Source organism: Setaria viridis, chromosome 7 (genome assembly GCF_005286985.2).
Source record: "Setaria viridis chromosome 7, Setaria_viridis_v4.0, whole genome shotgun sequence".
NCBI lineage: Eukaryota > Viridiplantae > Streptophyta > Magnoliopsida > Poales > Poaceae > Setaria > Setaria viridis.
Window position 1 is genome coordinate 28,191,520 of NC_048269.2, and position 15,482 is coordinate 28,207,001.

At 49.6% G+C, this 15,482-nt stretch overlaps 2 protein-coding genes across 3 annotated transcripts; both read right to left on the reverse strand.

Moving 5' to 3' along the window:
* Positions 1-1,560: 1,560 nt before the first annotated feature.
* LOC117862523 (uncharacterized) lies at positions 1,561-4,436 on the reverse strand. The gene is made up of 5 exons (XM_034746014.2): positions 4,081-4,436; positions 3,424-3,554; positions 2,899-3,024; positions 2,575-2,702; positions 1,561-2,197 (listed from the first exon to the last, which is right to left on the reverse strand). The coding sequence occupies exons 1-5, from the start codon at positions 4,310-4,312 to the stop codon at positions 1,882-1,884; spliced, it is 933 nt and encodes a 310-aa protein (XP_034601905.1). The 5' UTR covers positions 4,313-4,436; the 3' UTR covers positions 1,561-1,881.
* Positions 4,437-5,273: 837 nt separating this feature from the next.
* LOC117862681 (protein Brevis radix-like 2) lies at positions 5,274-12,308 on the reverse strand. Of its 2 annotated transcripts, XM_034746181.2 has the most exons (8): positions 12,070-12,308; positions 11,865-11,938; positions 11,492-11,653; positions 9,694-9,885; positions 6,727-7,154; positions 6,406-6,550; positions 5,835-6,319; positions 5,274-5,726 (listed from the first exon to the last, which is right to left on the reverse strand). In XM_034746181.2, exons 4-8 carry the CDS (start codon positions 9,796-9,798, stop codon positions 5,648-5,650), a joined length of 1,242 nt encoding a protein of 413 aa, XP_034602072.1. In that variant the 5' UTR covers positions 9,799-9,885; positions 11,492-11,653; positions 11,865-11,938; positions 12,070-12,308; the 3' UTR covers positions 5,274-5,647. The 2 variants fall into 2 exon arrangements, with proteins under 2 accessions (XP_034602072.1, XP_034602073.1); XM_034746182.2 differs by lacking the exon at positions 11,492-11,653.
* Positions 12,309-15,482: the final 3,174 nt, after the last annotated feature.

The window sequence follows — 15,482 nt, forward strand, 5'->3', positions numbered from 1 at the left end:
ATCATACTGATTTGGTCGAAAGTCAGCTATTGACTCCGCCCCATCTTTCTTTGGCAGGAGGGCGATGTTTGCCGTGTTAATAATGGAGAGGCTTGTTATCCGCAGATTGTGAAAAGCATTTGCCGCCTCCAAAACATCATGCTTAATTATTTTCGAGCAATTCCTGAAGACGCCCATGTAAAGCCATCCGGACCGGGTGCTTTGTCTGCCGGGTGAGCAAAAACGGCATGCTTGAGCTCCTCCTCAGTGAAAGGATCCCCCAATCCTTGCAACTCAACTTGTGGCAGCGGCAGCTTGTCCCAGTCAAGATCAATGCTGCGCTGATTTGGCCTACTCATGACCTTTTCGAAGTGATCCTGTATCAGCATGGCTTTCTCCTCATGCTTTAAAGCCCAGCCAGCTCCTTGCTTGAGCCTTTGTATGCGGTTCCTTCGCCTTCTAGCATTTACTTTACGGTGGAAAATTTTTGTGTTTGCGTCCCCCAGCTTGAGATTTGTTATCCGCGATTCTTGCCTTTTCCTGGCTCTTTCAACCACAGCCCATCCCAACACTCTACGTTGTAGCTTATGCCTTAGGTTGATTTCAGCAGGGGAAAGTGCTCTGTGTTCTTGCGCCATGCCGAGCCTCATAATGATGTCTGAAGCCATTAACAGTTGCATCTTTGCATCCGAGCAGAAGCTCTTACTCCATTCTCTTAGGCTCGTCGCCACAGCACCAAGGTTGTGGTAGAGCCGGTAAGGTTCATGGTGGTCAGTAGGTGCGTTCCAGACGGACTGGACGGTCTCGATGAAGCGTGGCATCTTGGGCCAATAATTTTCAAATTTGAAAGTACGCGGTCTTCGCGGTCCGTTTTGGTTTGTAAGAAGTAGAGGGCAATGATCCGAGTGCGTCGTGGATAGAGCGTGAAGGCCAAAGCAGGCATCCCATTCCGCGTTACCGAAGAGGCGGTCTAATTTAACAAGAGTTGGATTTTGTTGCTCGTTGCTCCAGGTGAACTTTCTGTTCTGCAAATGTAGCTCTTGTAGTTCGCAGTCACTCAGCGCTTCACGGAATTGCGCCATCAGTTGCCGGTTAAGGTTGGAATTGTTCTTGGTCTGTGGCCTTGTAGATTAGGTTGAAATCTCCTAAAATCAACCATTTTGTTCCCCTTGTTGGAGTTATGGATCTCATCTCTTGTAGGAACGCGATTTTGCGGTTGTATCTCGATGGGCCATAGACATTGGAAAGGCGGAAGGAAGTGCCACATTCATGAAGTGTTATCGTCGCTGAGAGGTGAAATTTCCCAATCGTTACTTCTGAAACTTCAACATAGTTGTCGTTCCAGAGGAGCAGTAGGCCTCCTCTATTGCCAAGTACCCATGTGGCCGGCTTGTAAGCGTATCCAGCCATTCTGTAGCCGCCCAGATATGATGCGCAGTGGGAGCTAACTTCATGTAGCTTTGTTTCTTGTAAACACGCTATGTGACAGAAAGTATTTGCAATGACCTGAGCCTGTTGGTTAAGTCCTCGAACATTCCAACAGAGCAACTCCATATCAGAACATTAGGAACGCCGGCCAAATCAGAAAAGGCCAAAAGGTCGAGCAAAGTCTATTCAGAATTGGTAATCAAGTATTCAAGTGGAATCATTCCCAGCAGTTTGCAGCATACAATTCTTTCCATTCTCCAACGGAAAAAGATGCATCATCCGTGACTTTAGCTAGCTATCCTTGATAAACTGTGGCATGCAAGACGTGTCTGCGACATAGCAGCAGCGTTCCTGGCATGCACATCCTAGCACAGCACTACAACAGAGGATTGGTTCAAGGTCAACCGAAAAGACCTCTTCCTTGAGAACCGAGTGGTATTACAAGTACAATATACAAGGGCATACATCTACAGTTCAGAAGAACCTCTCCATGAGTTCAGAATCCGACAACAGTTCTTTCAATCCAATAAATTTGCTATACTGCAAGGTAATCCAACCAACAGCAGATACATATGCGACAAGAAGGCAGGCACGCTTCAGCCCGCTAGCAAATACCCTGATGCTATGCTTCCTCACGGCCCACCTGGCGGCAGCAAGCAATAATCCAAAGAAGCCTCTAAATAAGATGGTAATGATCATCGAACTCAACATGCCAAGCACAACACCTGCTGCTACATATCCAAGCATTCGTTCTGAACTGAAATCTTCTGACGTGTATGACTTTGAAAACCTGTAATATTGTTATGGAAAGTCAGCAAAAGGAAATGGAAAACAAATGCAGTATCCATCTAAATGAGAACAAGTAACCATTTTGTAATAATACATATGTGAAAGTAATTAGTGTAGGTCTAGAAAGAACATAAATAAGTTGCTAGTATCATTTAAAATATATTGAAAGTGCAGTACGGACATAACTGACTTTGTCTATCTCATCAAGTAACAAATTAGAAAAGAACCAGGAAGAAATCCACACAATAATCTAGCAACAGATTACACGATTCTAGCTATCTAAGTTTCATTGGGTGGTATTTAGATTAGCTCAATATTGTCATATGTTGCAGTGCCAAGTAGCTGACAAGCAAGATTTTCGGAGAGCATAATACTCACAGTGTAAGTATCCTTTTGAGAATCTCCCTTGTTGAAGGTTCCTCAGCAGAACAATTGAATAGCTTGTCCGAGTGAATATCAGCCTTGTTACTACCTAGTGTATATCTGCAGCTGTACGATTCATTGACCTACAAATGAAGGAGGTCAAGAAACAACACTGAGGAAATGACAGTTGACAGCTGAACATGATACAAGCAAAAGGTGGTAGAATAATTGAAGATTTGCATAAAAACAGGAGAAATCATTAAAGAACTTATGATGTTTTAGGACATAGGAAGTAGATACTACATGTTACAAGGAACTAGATAACTCATAGTAAAATACCTTGAACTTTGATGTTGTCGACCATGCAGCACCAAAATCAGGTCGACAATTATGAGGAAGAGCCTCCTTCGGGGTCTCTGCCACAGCATAAGATAGTTGGCCAGAAAAATATTCTGTGTATTCAACCTACAATCCAATCCACAACACAAATGAAAACAGGTCAACTAAACACATTCCACAAGCCTTCATGAATATTAAAACCATGATAAAACATGAAACAGGCTATGCAAAACTGAAAATTGGTGCACAAAATGTCAACATGTAAAGAAATTTTGCCTTTTTCTGCGTATTTTCAAGCTTTTTAAGCAAATTAGAAAGTATGCATAACATATAAACCTAGTTAACAAAATAGAGTACTGTACAGGCTAAATCTAGAGGAACTGAGTGCGGTAATGGTCTTAACTATACCCAGTTAACATTAGACTCAACGTGTAAAATTTAGTCAATCACAGCTTTGGCATTTTTAGAAGGTTGACTGGAGATGCAACATAGTCCATGGAAGTACATTATAGCACAAATTCTCACCTGGAAAACTGAAGCCCAGTAGTAGTCATCATGGCAGCGGAATCTTCTCTTACTCGATGGGTAAAAGACATGCTTAGCTCTATAGTTCAATAATCCAAGCTCACAAACTTTTGATGACCTGATGTCAACGCCTACAATGTAGTACCAGCAAACACATCAAGCACAAATAGTAGATATATATCAAGAGTAAAAATTTAATCTAAACAATTGAAAGGCTAAGCAAGCACATTATAAGCATACTAGATGTGGTACAATGAAATTTATCAAAATTTAATAGAAGGATACTAGTCGTGCATCACAATTCACAAGCTAACATAGCAAGTTCACACCATCTGAACTGTGTGAAATCAGACGAATGATAAAACATTATGTACATCACAAAATAGGCTAGGTTTGAACTTGCAGTTAGATCTTGGAGCTTATCACCAGAGCAGCTAATCTGTGGTATTAATTTCACCAACCTTAACAAATCACTAAAAGCTGCAGCTATCTTACTATTACTAATTGGAGGCTCCTTTTGAAGCCTCCAGGTGAAGCCACCTAGGATTCCTAGGTGGACACTCTAGAAAAAGAGAGAAATCCTAGAAATTCTCACAAAAAAGCAAAACATCTGACCATCAATCGATGAAATAAATCGGGAATGGAGTAGCGACTCACCAGTGGAGAGGATGCGGCAGGTGGAGGGCATGGAGACGGATGCAGTGGATGAGAGGCCACCAAGCGCGAGCCCAGCGAGCCCGACGAGGAAGGAGAAGAGGAACGAGGCCGCGATGGGGAAGGCCACCCCGAGGGCGCCACGGAGAGCAGACCTAGGTCGCCGCTGGCTCCGCTCCTCTGGTTGTGCCCCCTCGACCACAGGGGGCCGCGGCGAGGGTGCTGGCGGATCCATCACGTGGACGGATGATCCATCCTCGGATGCCGGCGATCGCCGGACGCCGGCGATGGGGGAGGTTGTGGGGAGGGGACGGTTGGTAGAGAGGACAGCCACTGTGGACCTGTGGTTTACTTGGGCTTTGGTGGCTGCGACTTGCAAGAGTATTTTGGGCCGTAGGTGGAATGGGCTAGCATGCCCACATAGCGTATGTCTCGCTGGACGGACATTTCTCCTTTAATCTTTGAAATTTTTTATTCTAACCCTTTTTAATCTAAAGTTAAAAAAAATATACCAACTAATATTTACAAGAAGTGGTCCTTCTGGTCGCGTCAAAAGCCGCGGCGTGATTAATATGGCGGTCGCGCCAAAGCATATGATGCGACCGGCCCTCCACACCGGCACAGCGCGCGGGGAGGACAACCTGAACGCTAACGTTGCGATGCTGAGTCGCGTCACATGCTTTGGTGTGACTCGATCTTATACATACCGTGTCGGCGCTCCCTTCTTTTCTTTCTCCTCACTTCCTTTCCCCTTCCAACCCTAGCCCAAGTTCTCTCCCTCCTATGCGACGCCCCTCCTCCCTCCCTTCTTTTCTTTCTCCTCGCTTCCATTCCCCTTCCAACCCTAGCCCAAGTTCTCTCCCTCCTATGTAACCCTCCTCCTCCCCTCTAGATCCACTCCGTTCCTCACAGAGGATTGGCTCGAAGCACAAAAAAACATGCTGACTTCAAATCAATCAGGACAATGTGACATCTCCCACTTCTGTTCTAATGAGTCCAAGTTTGTTCAAGTTGCCGTGAGGACTGTCAACCGGATTGGCTTGAAGCCTTGAACTGCCAATATCACGACTTCACGAGTCAGTCGTTGCCTCTGTACATCCTTATCCCAATTTCCCTTCAAATCGGTACTTCATTCATCTTATTGAATCCTAACCGTGCTCTAGAGTTTAGAGAACATGAACATCTACATTCCTGCATTACTCAGAAACCCCATCACCATCTGCCATCATATATTTTCACCCACAACAAAATGAGGACTACTTACATAAACCCAAGCAAGAAAATGGACAAAGTTTAAACCAATTTAACCGACGGAAGGAACCAAAATCTGCATAACAAGGTAACTGAATGAGAGAGTAAGCACGTATCCACCTAGATACCCAAGTTGAACCAACGAAGCTCCATGTACACGCTTAGCCAAAGCCAAGTAGCATCACCTGTTTCTTTCACCCTTCACACTCTTTTCGCCATGTATAGCGGTATTATCTCCCTAATATCTAATATCCCCCCAACACGTTTGATTATCCCATCAGAGCCTGCAATTTTGCATTGATTTCTCTGTCGTCTCTCGCTACAGAAACTCCGCTTGTATCCTCTGTTTGTTCTGCTCCCACCACACCTTGGCCCTCTCCTCGCCGAACCTCTCCCGGCTGCAATGCGACACCAAACGGAAAACATGCATGAGGTGTGCGATCAAGAAGGATCGAATCCATGATGATTTTTCGCAAGTCGTCCATGATTACTGATCAGTGGCATACCTGAAACGGATGCGGCGGAGCTCGCGGGAGCCGTCGCCGAGCTCGCGGATGGTGAGGCACACGCCCGGCTCGATCTCCTCGATCCACTCCATCGCTTCCAGGTCGCTCACGTTGCTGAGCGACACGGAGGCCTCGTCCCGGGACGAGGTGGTGGCGCGCGACGGGTCGTAGAACGAGGCCGCCCCGCCGCCCATCGCCGACGTGCCGGCAGCCGCCGCCGCGGAGTTGAGCATGTTGAAGTGGTGCGCCCAGACGTGGTCCGACGGGTCGGGCACGGCCGCGGACGGGTAGTACGCCGCCCTGGTGGACGGCGCGGCCGCGTACGGCGCCGCAGGCGTGGACCCCGGCGTTCCCTTGCACGACGCGCTCCGGGCGATCGGCTCTTTGCTCGCCGCCGCCGGAGCAGGAGGAGGTGGAGGAGGCAGCGCCGTTGTGATCGGGCTGCCCCTGCTCGTCGAGCCGCCATGGGAGTAGGACGACTCTCTCTGCGTGCATCGGCAACAACTTTTCACGTTGACATGGCGCTGCGATGATCAATTCAAGTGAACGAAGGATGCGCGCGTGTACCGACCAGCACGGAGTCGTCGACGGAGGACATCGGGGTGGAGCACCCCTGCTGCCGGCCGCTGAACGTCAGCACGTTGTAGAGCTCCACGATGCGGTCGTAGTTCTCGCCCCACCACCGCTGCGCCTCCCACTTGTTGAACATCTCCCGGCTACGCACGCACGCAGCAAGAATACGCAGCAAGAATACGCACGCACGCAGGCACAAAAGGGCGCGGCAACAAGGACACTTACGAGTTAGTCGCAAGAATCGATGATCACCTGATGCCGGTCACACAGCAAGCCGAACAAGGAAATTAAACAGTGATGAGAATTATAGCGACAGCACCTGAAGCGGATACGTTTGAGATCGTTGCCGCCGCCGGGGATGCTGCCGAAGGTGATCTGGACGCCGGGCTCCACCTGCGCCGTCCACTCCCTGGGCACATCATCAGCCTCCTCCACAGCGACGTCGGCGGCCGCCTCACCCTCTGCGCTCGGGATCCAGCCGCTACCGCCGGGGCTCTTGCCTACTTGCCTCTTGGTCACGTCCAACGTATCCTTGCCGCCTGCCGCTGCCAATCCGGTCCTGGGGTAATAGTCCTCGCCGGGAACCTTGCTCGCCGCCGGCGTGAAGCTGGTGTCGTCGATGAAGCCGGGGTAGGGGCGGCGGTAGCTACCCCCACCGCTCCTGAACGACGACGGGGTCCTGCCCGCCCCCTTGTAGTGATGATGCTTGCTGGAGCCGGTGAACTTGAGGAGCACCATGTCCTTGAGCTGAAGACAGCACATTGCATCGTGCGAGCCGAGTTAGCCACCACTCACTCAGAGTCTCACAGAGCCATATCATGGGTCAGAGCAGCGAATAAGTGTAACTCACGTAAGCACTGACTCGAACTAGCATATAAGTAGCTATCAAGTATCAAAGTATAGTGTACACTGTATACATATGTGAAAAACATATACCCAGTTCTGAAATGTAAATCGTCTTAGTTTTTTTTCTGAATCAAACTTTCTTCTAACTTTAACCAAACTGTATATAGAAAAAAAAAACATCAATGCAACATCTACAACGCATCAAATTATTCTCATTGAATTTAAGATAAAATATGTCATGACAGTGTATTTAATTTATTTGATACTGTAGATGAAATTTTACAAATTTAGTCAAAATTAAAAAAGATTGACTTAGAACAAACTTAATCGACCTAAGTACACGTAGAATTGCTAAGAACATAGCCTAAAAAGGAATGTTCTCCTACTACTGAACGAATCTTGCATGAGTATGTAGGTAGGTACGTACGTATGTACGGCTTTTGAGGTTTGCACATGACCAAGAAGGATGCTTGTTGACTAATATCTTCGTAACATGGCTATCGCCTAGCTAATGATGGAGCACTCAACAAAGCATACCCGTAACGCACACGCTTAAATCGAAGCAGCTACCAGTACACGCTGATTAGGCCGAACACGGCTACAGATAGAGAATTAGAGATAGAACTGCAAGTCTGCATTCCAATGGGACAGAGGACCACTCTAGCTTAGGGACACACAGGACGGTAGCAAGCAAATCTTTACCCTTTTGTCTGCAACAAGGAACCATGCCGTGCCACAGTCTCATGCATGCAAGGATTGCGGCCTCAAAGGCGCGTCTCATAATGGCAGCCACGCAGCAGCAAATGGCCATGGGCCATGGCCCCCCCTCCTGCGTGCTGAGCCGCTGCAGTTGTGCAACGCGTGCATGTGTGCTGTGCGTTGCGTGCGCCTCCGGAAAGACAGCGGCAGATCACAGATGCCTTCTCGGCCTTGGGTCGCCGCGGCACGGCGCGGCATGATCAGCGCTGCGTGTCTGCGTGGCCCGGGCTGCGCGGCCGGCCGGCCGGCAGGGGGAGGCCCAGGCGGCCGGGCCCTGGCTGGGGTGGGTCGCGTAGCCAGCAGGCCGAGGACCACGCGGCGCCGGGCTTTATTCGATGGCGAGCGAATGCCGAGAGCGAAAGCAAATCCCACCAGTCCCAGGTTACGTTGAAGTTGCAGCAGATACAGGAAAACACAAAAGAACACGGCCGCGGCATGGCTTTCCACGAGGGAAAACGGCAGCCGTGGCGTGATCCCCAGTTCCAGGGCGGGGCGCACACAGCGCGCGCCGTCACAGTGGCGGCAGGCCCGCAGCATAGCCCTGGGCCCTGGCCTTTTCCTTTCGGGCAAAGGGAATGAATGAGTGGTCGCGGCGACCAGCGATCGCCGCCGGTGGCGCGGGACTGGCTAGTGAATAAAGCGTAGGGGAATGTTTGGGAGCGAACTCAAATCCGGCGTAGGCAAAGGCTGCTGGCACCAAGCTGCAAAGGCGCCAAGGGGACGGTGACCGGCTTTATCTTGGGTTGCCGATGAGGCAGGCATGCAGGCAGGCAGGCGAGGGACGCCGTGAGCACGTCCTGCTTAGGCCGCGTTAAAGGGATAGGGATGGATTGATCGCTGTCACCCTCATCTCGCGCTGCGCTTTTGGGCGTGCATGGTTTAGCAACAGTCATATCGCTGCAGCAAATAAAGCTTGACAGAACAGCTGCTCTGTTCAAACACAGGGGTCTCCCTGTCCAGGCAGCGGCATGCATGCCGTCAGACTCAGAGCTCATCGATCTGGCTTCGAGTGTACTGTGACACGTACGTACAAAGGTGGATAGCTAGAGGCTGGCGCCGTGACACAGGAGCTCGTGGCTCAGCTGCAGCCTACTGCTGGGACATGGACAATGACGATGCATGTGGGATCGAGGACCTTCGAAGACGACGACGGCGAGGTAGCTGGGCGCGTGACCGGAACGGAACGGTTGAGGGTGACGTGTAGGCGTTCAATTGATGGCGGCTGCGTGGGGCGGCGGAACTACTCCTACGACTCGGCACTGAACGCTAGCGCCAAGTTAGGATGCGTGCAGAGAAGACAGCCAGGGAGTCGTCGTCGCGATGGCGTCCCTTGTCGTCTCACCCGCCCTTTTGGATGTATCGGCGCCTTCCCCTGTAGAGTTGGACTAGGTGGAATTCAATTCGGTCGCGACACGGCCCGGCGCCGGCCGCACGGCGTCCCGTGGCCTGCCCTGACCTGCTTCTGCTTGCTTGGGCAATTCCTAGCTAGCCGCAGGTTAGCACAGTGCGCAGCAGGCCACGGTGTGCATAGCTCGTGACAGAGCGTGATAGCAGCAGGCGTTTCAAAACAGTATTGTGCTACACGTACGTATGGTAGCAGCAACATGTACTATAGCTGAGATAAAAAAAAACCATGTACCATAGCTAGTAGAGAAGAGATTGATAGATAGAGGATGGGTACCTGTGAGGTGAGAGACTTGACGGCATCTTTGCCGTTAGGCGTGGCAGCGGCACGGGAGCCGTCCTCCCCGCCTCCCTTGGAGGAGCACGCGATGCATGCCAGCATCTTCAGTTGCCGCTACTGCTAGTCACGCTGCTCTATCTCTCTCTCTCTCAGTAGTTTTTCCTGGCCGTAGATCGATCGCGCTGCAGCCTGCAAACAGCAAAAGGAGGAGTAACTGAAGATAGCCCATGCAGCCAGTAGAAGTGGAATTGTAGAGACGCGTCCGCGTAATCTTCACGGTGAACGCATGCATGCAATTGATGGATCCATGGTCAAACTCGAACCAAGACAAAAACTAGCGCGTCCTAGAGATACTGAATGATACTTATAATGCAGCACGCAGGACCTGCATGCAGGCCATTTGTATGTCAGTGTGTCTAGCAACACAACACTACTATTCAAACTTGCCCTGCTTGCATCGATCATTGCACATAGGTAGAAGTACAACGACAAGTACTGTGACTGCGCACTATCACTGTATCACTATACTGAGTAGCACAACAGTGTAACAGGCTAACACAGCACCGGCCAGTGATGACCACGCACGGTGACCTCAAGCCGAGCCGAGAGCAGTACTGCACGCACCTGTGCGTGGACAAGGCCTCTGTGTGTCACGCACCGGCAAAGGCATCAGCCTTGTCCCGTCCAGGAGGCAACCCCAACTGTGCAGATGCGAGCTAGGCCGCGCTAGGGACCGGACCAGAGCTTGCATGCAGTTCCGCCGGCGCTAAACGGGGGCAGATCAGATCAGAATCAGATATCGACCGACCGCGAGGGGCATAAACAAATGAAAGCGAAGCGAGCAAGCAACCCATGCCGATGGCAGTGTATCATCAGCCTACACACACGCTGTTCCGAAACAGTAGAGGCACTATGCGATGCAGGCCATGGGCAGATGCAACAACTGTTTCTGTAGCTTCTCATCCGCGAGGCTGCATGCACGCCTGCATGTATACGATGCACAACAGCGGCAGGTTAAATACTCCACAGCGTGGATGCCGGGCAGCGAAGCTTCTGATGTTTTGTTTATGCCCGCGTGTAATCTAGCGGCCTTGCCTTGCCTGCCTGTACGCGGGCGCGGGGTGCCCCAAGAGTTCAAGGGCCAGGCAAGCACCACGCTGGACAGGCGGGTATGGGGAAGACTCCAAGCGACACCAACAGCAGCAGCAAGGCGCTCGCCGCACGAGGTGGCGTCGACAGTCTCAGTCGCAGTCTATGGTGCTGGGTCCCGCGCTCGTCCCCGAGATCAACGTATTGCCTGGACTTTATTGATCTCCTCCGCTGCCAGTCGCCGGCCAGCCGGCCCGGCCCGGGCCCCGTTAAAGCGCCCTACCGGCCAGTGAGCGAGGATCGTCGACTGGCTGCAGGGTGGGACCTGGCTAAGATCTACTACCAGCGGTTTTAGGACTTCCCCTCTTTTTTAGAAAAAAAAAACTTGAATTTTGAAACGTTTTTCAGTCCGTTGAACCTTAAAACATGCATGCGGATATACTACTTTTTTCTCAAAGAAAAAAGGAACATGCAGATATACTACTATACTAGTGCAAGCCTACTGATGCAGTATGTTGTAGGGATCTGCCCGATCGATCGATCGATGTATCCGGCTTCTGCCTGCAATGCCAACCAACCTTAAACCCACGAAATGAATGTGGGTCCTTTGGCCAGGTGACAATTGAATACGAGAGGGGAGAGGGAGAGGGATATGCATTGATGGAGTTATAGCATACTCCGCGGCCGGCGACGGCGAGATACTTACAGCCAGGTAGTAACTGACAGCCACAGGCTAGGGAGTGTCCGCGGCGGCAGCGTCCGCGAAGTTACCCGCCGTGCAAACAGTGTGCGGCGGCCACACCCGCGCCGCACCACCAGCGGTTTGCCGGCCGCGTCTTCCTCCTCGAACGCGATCGGCCAAAACGATCTAAAAAATTATCGGAGGTATCACCACCCATTACCCAACCAGAGAGAATCACGAAATGCCCGGCTTCCCCGGCTCAACCCTGAACTGGGGGTAGAGTGGGCTTTAAGTTGTAACCAAAGCATGCAGCCAAGAAAACAGCAAAAAAAAAAGGGAGAGAAAACAACAGAAAGAGATAGAGAGAGAGAAAAAGAAATGGCGTGGGACGACTTACTATGGTGTCCAGTTGTGTGTCGATCTTGAGCGCCCAAGAACAACAGCGACGACGACCAAAGTCAAGCCATGGAGCTGAAACGGAGAGGATGAAAGGGAAAGATTTGGATTTGGTTCAGAACAAAAGCCACACTTGCAAGTTAGACCCAAGAGGTCATGGGTGAATCCATCCAAGCAAGCAAAGCTGGAACGACACGACGACTTACCAGCGGAAGAAGGAAGGAATCCACGTCGTTCCCGTCGGATGGGATCTCCACGGCGAGAAGGGAGAGAAGCGGCACGGGCGCGGTGGAGGGAGAGGAGGGAGGGAATGGGCGAATGGCGGCCTCGTGCGCTCGGCTGCGCTGCAGCTGCAGCCTCCCTTTTAAGCTGCGTCCTCTCCCTTGCGTGCGTCGAGGCTGTGACGCTGGCAGCCGGATTGCAGCCAGTCAGTCGGTTTGTTTGGTTTGGTTTTTGCAGCCTCTTCTCGTGCTAGTTAGTCCTTATGAATGTTGAATGGCTGCTACTGCTAGACTATATTACCTCGAGATAAAAAGACTGTTGCGTGTTGCCTGCAGCCTCTCAGTCTAGCTGAGCAATACAAGACTCTGTAGGTTTTTTCTTTCATACCATACAAATAATTTTGAATTATCAAAAATTGATACTGTTACCGAGCTTAGCCAATACCCAAGTATATGTATCAGCGTGGCACCAACAACAAACGTTACTAAACTTCACCAATGCTATGGCCTACGTATTAGTGTGGCGTCAAACATCGGCAGTTACCAAGCTTAGCCAATGCCACACTGTGCTAGGCAATCGCTCACCTTGAACGCACGTATATAATTTTTTATCGTAAGCGTGGCATTGGATCATCTGGTTACACCACCATTCCGCGTTGACTACAATATAGAATATTTGTCGTTAGCGCGACATTGGCTTATTGTGTTAGCCAATCACTTCATTTTGCCAACATAGCATGTTTGCCATATGCTCAGCAAACACCAAGTTGTCGGATCCATCACTATGCCACAGAAAGCTCTTTGGGGCGCAGGCCACCTATGTGTCGACATAGTTCATCAAAGTTGTATTCTAGCTCAATTGTCGTGCTTAATCTTCTTCAACGTCTTTGTCGCAATCCTATAAAATTGGACCCACAAGGCTGGAAAGAATCCTTACTAGACGACAATGAAATGATAGTGCCAGTGAGTCACTGGCAGAATTAAAAAACTTTTAATAAGGGTGTTAAATCTAATTCGACCCTATTGTATCTATCCCTTGGATGGTAAAATAATATTGCAACTCCATACGAAGGCATAGACCAATAAAACTAAAACAATGGGATGAGAAAAATTAAGAACTCCATATTCTTGAGCTCATTTGAGGTGATGGATTACTCACCACGATTTGAGTGGTGGACAACCAATATTTTTCAAGGTTTCATGTCTTCGGCTATATTGAATACTTGGAGTCACTAGGTAGGCTAGGTCATGCTACGTTGAAACTTGTTTCGTCATTCCTTGGCATTTCGCCGGGTAGGCAATGTAATGGATTTAAAGGAGATAACCTTTGTTGCCTCATACCTTTGAAAATAACTTGCTCGATTTTCATGGACGGTTTTGTAAAACTGGATTTTTAAGCATTCCTACAACCCTGGTAGTATCACATAAGGCTTCCACCCCCTTCCAAAAATAGAATATATGTGGATTTTCTTAGATAGAAGAGAATCAAATTATATGTTTCTAAATCGAAGTGTGTTTGCGAAGGTGTACTTTACAAGTGACCAAAATATACAACCATTTCTTCATCTATTTGTTACTGTAGTAATAAAATCTGACCTCGAGTCGTTACAGCCATTTTGTCATCATAAAAAATTATATAGCAATGAATATTTTGAAAAGCAAGAACTTGCATCCAAAATGTTTGTTATGCATCCATGGACATACTAACGCGTCATGTATTGCTGAGTACCACTACTCAATATCCATTGAAACAAACATTACAAAGAATCTGTTAGAGGAGTAATAGATATGGATTGCCACGTAGTAGCGTGTGTTGGAGACCCTTTTGTTTGTTTTGGAGGTGTGACTCACCTGGCATGCTTTTTACTAGATGGGAGGGGAAGTAGACATTGAAGAACACATCATTAACCCTATCTGTTGTGTTAGTAAACAAAAGCAGTCCAACAATGGCAACTAAATTTGTCACCATACAATTCGTGTTCCAACAAAATACAGCTGAAGGTTTGGCACTTGCATTTGCATCCAAATACACTCAATGCTTTTACGCCTCGTGGTCGTACGCTCCAACCGCACTTCTGTCGGTGACACACGTTCCCTTTCGTTTTGTTGCAAGTATTCTTCTTACAAACTGTTCAATACACGATTTAACCCACTCATTTAGCACTTTGACTTCTAGAACTCTTGAACGGGAGGAGAGAGGGACAGGGCAGCGGAGTGGACCTCAGCCGTCGGATCGTTCGCTCCCCGTACGGTCATTGCCAGTGCAAAAGCCGCAGACCATATGTGTGGGCACGAAGAACTGTGGGTCCATTGAGATCGCCGCCGTTCGATCTGGGGCGTGTGGCGAGTTCACGTCTTGACGGCTTCACCTGAGCCCGGACCCACCGAAGAAGGATTCGGTGTGGGGGTGGCAGCCGTGTGGGCTGGGCTGTCCCCACCTCACCTGAGCCTATGATAGAGTTGTAACGTTACGCCGTGGGCCCCGGCCGTAGCGATGGCGGAGCGTAGGAGAGCATGCGCCCGTGGCCGTGGCATCATCCTGCCTGGCTTCTGTGACCTGACGGTGAGGAGGGGGATAGGCCGTCGTACTCGTCTCCACGTCGACGGGCTTCCGTGACGGCGAGCGGAATGCTGGTCGTCCGAGGCGCTACGTGCATGCGGGCATGAACATACGATTTACGAACTGGACAGTTCGGGAAATCTCGTTGTTGCCGTCCGCAATGGAGTGACCGTTTTTTTCTTGGCATTGCAAAATGCAGCTCGTTTACTTCAGAAAAGATGCAGCTCGTCATTAATTTTTGCTTCCATGAACGAACGAAACATTCGACTTTGTTAAGTGTTTTTTTTCCCATTGCTAAAATGGATACGATTAGCAAGCGCCACTGCTCCTGTAAAAAGAAGCATTTTTTATGTAGTAAGTACATTGGCAGCACTGATCCCTGCTGATTACCGAAGCAGCGCTGAGGAAAGGCTACTAGTCTAATCCGTTCGAGTTCGACGAGCCGTCGCACACATCTGATCTGATCAGTTAGATTCCCACTTAAATGCACGAGCCTACGACGCATGTACTCTCGTGCGCCATTGGCTCCAACATTTTTTAAGTGAACTTGTCGTCCCGGCTGCATGCTCATGTCATGTGCTCGATCACAAGACAATATTTGGGACCCTTCTTTCCTGTACGGCGTCGCAGGCCGCCGCTGCAAACGTGTAATGCCCCTACAGGGACCGAGCAGGCTGGACGGCGCTTCGTCCAGAACTCCAGATACTGCTTGACCGTGACCAACGACCCAAGACAAAAAGGAACGAAAAACCATAAAAAATAGTCCAGAAATAGTATTTCCACATCGCTTTCTGCTTTCGTCCAGTCAGCAGAGAGAGCTCAGCGTTCGAAAAGGCCA

Coding starts and splice junctions, on each gene's coding strand:
- LOC117862523 (XM_034746014.2), bottom strand. CDS start 4,312: ATGGATCCGCCAGCACCCTCGCCGCGGCCCCCTGTGGTCGAGGGGGCA. Junction 2,703..2,898: donor CGACAACATCAAAGTTCAAG/GTATTTTACTAT, acceptor CTTCATTTGTAG/GTCAATGAATCGTACAGCTG. Junction 2,198..2,574: donor CTCAAAAGGATACTTACACT/GTGAGTATTATG, acceptor ACAATATTACAG/GTTTTCAAAGTCATACACGT.
- LOC117862681 (XM_034746182.2), bottom strand. CDS start 9,798: ATGCTGGCATGCATCGCGTGCTCCTCCAAGGGAGGCGGGGAGGACGGC. Junction 6,320..6,405: donor CCGTCGACGACTCCGTGCTG/GTCGGTACACGC, acceptor CGATGCACGCAG/AGAGAGTCGTCCTACTCCCA. Junction 5,727..5,834: donor CTCCGCCGCATCCGTTTCAG/GTATGCCACTGA, acceptor GTCGCATTGCAG/CCGGGAGAGGTTCGGCGAGG.